The sequence below is a fragment of the Grammomys surdaster genome, unplaced genomic scaffold, assembly GCF_004785775.1.
Source record: "Grammomys surdaster isolate TR1022 unplaced genomic scaffold, NIH_TR_1.0 363, whole genome shotgun sequence".
NCBI lineage: Eukaryota > Metazoa > Chordata > Mammalia > Rodentia > Muridae > Grammomys > Grammomys surdaster.
This window is the reverse complement of record NW_021604782.1, coordinates 1,572,708-1,578,540: the sequence shown is the minus strand read 5'-3', so window position 1 is coordinate 1,578,540 and position 5,833 is coordinate 1,572,708. Positions and strand designations below refer to the sequence as shown.

The 5,833-nt window shown below is 35.0% G+C and overlaps 1 protein-coding gene and 1 long non-coding RNA gene across 2 annotated transcripts in view; both read right to left on the bottom strand.

Annotated features, from left to right (window-relative positions):
• Window positions 1-3,236: 3,236 nt before the first annotated feature.
• On the bottom strand, window positions 3,237-4,718 carry LOC114631543. The gene is made up of 3 exons (XR_003712979.1): window positions 4,468-4,718; window positions 3,798-3,842; window positions 3,237-3,261 (listed from the first exon to the last, which is right to left on the bottom strand). It is a non-coding gene; the product is annotated as an uncharacterized LOC114631543 (long non-coding RNA).
• A 476-nt stretch (window positions 4,719-5,194) lies between these two features.
• The window catches only part of Cylc2 (cylicin 2), a 9,447-nt gene continuing 8,808 nt past the window's right edge, over window positions 5,195-5,833 (bottom strand). Inside the window, exon 5 of the mRNA XM_028779858.1 lies at window positions 5,195-5,811. Within this exon, the coding sequence (XP_028635691.1) occupies window positions 5,195-5,811 (617 nt within the window). The remainder of the gene's footprint in view (window positions 5,812-5,833) is intronic.

Below are 5,833 nucleotides of genomic sequence, written 5' to 3'. Positions count from 1 at the left end.
AGAGGGAGAGGGAGAGGGAGAGGGAGAGGGAGAGGGAGAGGGAGAGGGAGAAGAACAAAATTCCATAGGAAATTTAGGAAATAACTGGAGTTGAGATCCATATATTCTACATACAAGTTCTACTATAAAAAATTATTTCTTGTTCTCCTTTGCTTCACAAATTCTCAAAATTAGATCTATTCTTACTAATAGTTGTTTGTCTAAAAATAAATGTCCAATAAATGAGGCAAAAAGCTTTCAATGTCGCCAATATCCAAAGAAATGCAAGTTTAAAGGGCCATAACATATCTCCTCACACTGATTAGGGTAGGCTTATGACATATGATAAATGATAGAAAGCACAGCAGTGCTGTTGGTAGAAGGGGGCCCCTCTGCACTCTCCATGGGGGAGGAAGTTAGTGCAGTCACAATCCAGAACTCTGTAGAAGCTCTGTAGAGCTTCCATGTGATCCAGCCATTCCACTTCTGTGTAACTCTACCAAAGTCAGCCTACTCAAGTGCTGTCTGCACACCATGTTCTCTGCAGCATTATTCTCAAAACTGTTTTTCAAAGGACCTGTGGACAAAGAAAGGGACAATGCAACACTCCGCAGACCTAGAAGTACATTCTTGGGACAACATCAGTGAAGATGAAACTTATCTTCATCAAATTAAATTACCCACCTACAAACCATCACATAACTTGTAATCTCACTCAACGATGAATGTTAAAATCACTGGAATAGGGTGTCCTATCACAGTGGCCAAAGGCCAGGAGAGTCACCTTTCAGGTTACATGATACAAAATTGCAGCTGCTAAGAACTGTTAACTACAATAGACCTGCTTTACAATGATGCAATTTTTTTTGCTTTAAAATTACTGAGAGTTTTAAAAAATATTTCTGATTATACAAAACTAATAACTATGTAGGATGACATGTATATTTAAATAGATTAATGCATTTCCTTATGTATACATAAATATAACAAAACTTCATGCTGTAGGATATGTACCTAATGCTTACTTATTAATTAAAAGACATCAGTTAATTTCTCTCACAAAATTATAAAATCCATAGATAAGAGTGGGAAAAAAGTTTGGCTTTGATTTGATAATTGTTTACATTTGAAAGCAAAGTCCCTATTTAAGAAAAAAGAATTCATAAAGTGAAGTTTGTTAAATTTAAACTATTTTGCTTTGCAAAAAGCAGTGCTATGAGTGATAGAAAAAAATAAATCACAGACTGGGAAAACAATTGCAAAATGGTAAATGAAAAGCAGACTGTTATCCAAAATACATTAAAACAAAAAAACCTTCGAATTCCCTGTAAGGAAATCAACAATCTGATCACAAGGAGACAGAGATCTGAAAAGACATACAACCAGAGAATATTTTTTCTGAGTTCACATAGTTTTGAACACAAAAGCATATGTAACATCTTTCATAGCATACATGATGAGAAAAATATAAACCAGAACAAGGATATAGCACTACATACTGATTTGGCTGGAAAAAATGCAGCATCCTGACAACAGTGCAGAGAGGCAGTATTAGGACTCAAAATACTATGAACACAAGACGGAACAGACACTTTGGAAGTTTGGTAATTTCTAATGTAAGTGATTTTGTATATACATGTATGGATAAACAGGTTCATGTTTATCTGAATAAATAAAGTCACTGGGAAAAAAAGTTTTCATAGAGATATGGTTGCTTTACTAAGAACTAGGAAATCACAGAAACATTCAGGGTCATTAGGTAATATGTTGTTTGTAGAGACATATTAGTTTTCAGTATAAAATGAAACATACTATCAACTCATGAAGAAAAGACAAGAAAGAAAGGTAATAAACATCTGTCAGTAAGTGAAAAACTTTACCAGTCTGTAAAGGCTGCTGAGATGCATGTTTCCAACTATAAGGCATTTGCTAAAAGCCAAGGTTATGATGATGGTGTACGTACACACACACACACACACACACACACACACACACAATTGCCAAATGACAGGATCAAATGACAAGGATTCATCCTTGTAAGGAAAGATGACTTTGACTTGGTGGAACCCAGTGTTTGTACATCTATTTCTGACCTCATAGAAATTGCCATTACAGGCTTGTCAAAATACAAAGAAAGTACATAATACAGACAATCCAAATGAAAACTATGGATTGTTTTTAGAAATGGTTTGTTTGGCAGAACCATGAGTTATCACAAAAAGTAACACTCTGAAGGGAGATGCAGGAAATAGGGGAATCATTGCATGTCCGACTGCTTGCAAGGTTCAAGGTAACACTACTCAATTTGCCTGTCAACCTAAAACTCACAAAATTAATTCATTAATCCATAAATGTACAACTTAAGCTGAGAATGACAATTTGAAGAAAATTGACAATGTGAAGGTCTAGTGAATTGCCATCCAGGAAACTTGTATGTAAGCTATAATCAGAAGACAGCATATTGTTAAATGTAGAACTAAACCAATGTGATAGAGGCATGACAGAAAAAAAAAAAGTATCAATGGTGCCACCTAGAGACATAGAAGTTGCCTCCAAGCAGATCAAATTAAAGGCCTTAAAAGTCAGATCAAAGGTTTATGCAAAACATAACATCAATACATTACAAGTGTTGAGCCAATGTAGAAATATGGTAGTGTTGTGGTTTGAATGTAAAATATCTCTCATAGGGTTATATGCTTGAACAGTATTTTGAAGACTATATGACCTTCAATAGTTGTAATATAAGAGAAGGAAGTGAGTCACTGGGACAAACCTTGAAGTTTGATAGCCCAACCCGACTTCCTCGTCTTCTCTGCTTTCTCACTACAGACTTGGTAAAAACAGCAACTTCATACCTCTGCCAACCGTGATGGACATTGCCTTTAAACCAAGAGACAAAATAAACAGTTTGTTTTTCCAGTTGCTTTTGTAAAATATCTTCTCATAGTAATAAGAGTCTAAACAAGCACAGCGGGTGTTTGCCTGGTGAAAGGAATGGGAAATGTGATCTTGAGACAAACCAGAGGACTTTATCTGTAGTTAGGACTTTGCAGTTTTTTAGTGAAATACACAAGTTACTATAGCTTTGAGTGTGTAAACGTCAGAAATACAGAACTGGCAAAGTCAGAAAGGGTAGGATTTAGAAAGGGGAAAACATATTAAGGATTACTCACCAGCTTTAGATGAGGCATTGGCTTAGATTGCAGAATCGAGATTTGGGAACCAATAGTCTTTGATGGTCATATCAAGTGTTCTGTTGTGGTCATGTTGATTTGAATATGCCTGATGACAATTAAATAGGCTGCCTTAAATATTTCCTTTTATTACATTGGAAATGAATGAAGTTAGCTGGGTTAAAATATAGGCTCAACTGGCTTATAACATCACAAGACTAGATATAGTAACATAGAAATGATGTGAGCAGAAGAGTGAAGCCTCTAGGATAAAATCACCGAGATGATGAATTTCACCACCTGGAGAACTTTGCTGACCTTTTTGCAGTTTTACACTAGTAAAGTTAAAGGTCATTTTTCTGTACATTGCACATTTAATTCAACCCAAAACTATATTTTTGTATTCTTAAGAGGAAATTATTTTGAGATCCATTAAAGCTCTCCCATGTATCTGAGACAGAAAAGAAAAGACAGACAAGCATCAGCTTCACTTGCTCTCACTGTCACAGTTCACTGAGATTGTCCCAGATGAACAATGCCATTGTCTGTTGAACAATGACCTGTTGAGGGAGCAACGAATCAATATTTGTTTCATAAGTGATAGAGAACCATGCTTACTATGTAAGTCAGACAATAATTCCTTACCATTGGGGCATCCTCTGACATCAATGAGTAGCTTTGTCCTACATCCTGAGTTTGTATCAGGAAACATAATGGAGAGAGAGAAAACGCTGAATAAATTGCACAGATGTGTAATTGACAGAGAAAATGATAAGTCACAAATGAGTTAATTGTTATTAATTAGAAATCTCAGATATGCTGAAAGATCATGCTTTACATTGCTTTTCCCCTTCAATATTAGGAGGAATTTAGAGTCACAACAATAGTTATTTTATTTACAAAGTCAGGAAGTTAATTATATTTTTATCTAAAATAATGTATTGCAACAATTTATTCTGATTTGTTACAGTTTGTATAAATTTATTATTATATAAGTATTAAGAAACTTTATCAAAATCTTTCATATCTCACTTAAATTTTTCTTTATTGAGTTTTGATCCATCTTTTTCTTTAAATAGAGAGGTGGTACTATTCTTCAATTAGAAAATGAATTGTACCTTAAGAAAAATCATAATCTCTCCCTCAACACAAACATTTCCATTTTTCTTAACCTTTTCATTGACAATTTAAACAATTGCTTTGTTTGATGTTACCAAGTAGCTTTAAAGTAAAAGTTACAGAGTTGAGTGTAAGAACTTTGACATCAATGTTCATTATAATTCGATTTGAGTTAAATAAGGCAAAACTAACTTACCAAAAATGTTCATCAGGGATTACAGGTGGGTCAGTCTTGTGGTCACTTGAAACTCAGATGGTCCTGTAAACAAACTCAAGGTGTGCTTTCTCTTTTTCCTATGGATGGTGGTCTTTCCTCTCATCTTTCCTTCAATCTTTGCCTTCATTCCTTCCACATTCATCCTTTTCTCTCTTCCTTCTCTTCTATGTGTTTTCCTTGTGAAGCCATTTTTGATATTTATTTAGTTCAAACTCTATTCTCTAAGCATTGTTTTGCTTTTCTTGGCTATTAAGTGCTTCATAAGTGTACAAGCTCAGCTGCACATCATTAAATCTAGAGACAGCACCAAGCCTTCTTGTAAGATTTTTTTTTATAAACAAAGTCCTTATGGAAGATTGTGGGGTTTTGTTGTTTGTTTTCCAATCACTATTATCTGCATTCTTACTTGCATATTCTTTGAATCTCTCTATTGATTTTACTTTTAAACCTCCATAGCTACACATTTAAAATAGGTATCTTCCACATTTTTCAATGAATCCTACGGAGTTTTCTTAGTCCTTTTTTTGTTTTTTAATTCCATGAGTATATTTTCATTTCACCTTGTAATTTTCCTTCTCTTTAATAAATGATTTGATTAATCTTTGCATACTTCTTTTATCTCACGGATGAATGTTAAGACTACTGGAATGGGTTGACTGAATATGCTTTGGAGTTCTTACCTTCAGTTTGCTTTCTGAACCAAGACCTACTTTGCCTTCTTGTCTTTCTTGTCTTTCTTGTCTTTCTTGTCCTTCTTGTCTTTCTTGTCTTTCTTGTCTTTGTCCTTCTTGTCTTTGTCCTTCTTGTCTTTCTTGTCCTTCTTGTCCTTGTCTTTCTTGTCTTTCTTCTCTTTCTTACCACCCTCTTTTCCTTCTCCGTCTCCCTTTTTCTTCTTCTCCTTATCCTTCTTCCCTTCCTTCTTTTCCTCTTTCTTTACATCTCCCTTTTCACTTGCAGAATCTGTAACTGTCTCTTTGCTTTTTGAACCCTGTTTAATGGGTTTTTCATCTTTCTTTTCACCATCTTTGTCAGCTGATGTAGTTACAAGTGTTTCTTGTGAAGCCTTTGGGCTTTTCTTACCTGTCTTGGAATCTTTCTTCACCCCAGCCTTTCCAGTTTCAGATTCTGAGGCTGAAACTTTATCCTTTGAGCCTTTTTTACCTGTCTTGGAATCTTTCTTCACAGCAGCCTTTTCAGCTTCAGATTCTGAGGCTGAAACTTTATCATTTGAGCCTTTTTTACCTGTCTTGGAATCTTTCTTCACCCCAGCCTTTTCAGCTTCAGATTCTGAGGCTGAAACTTTATCCTTTGAGCCTTTTTTACCTGTCTTGGAATCTTTCTTCAC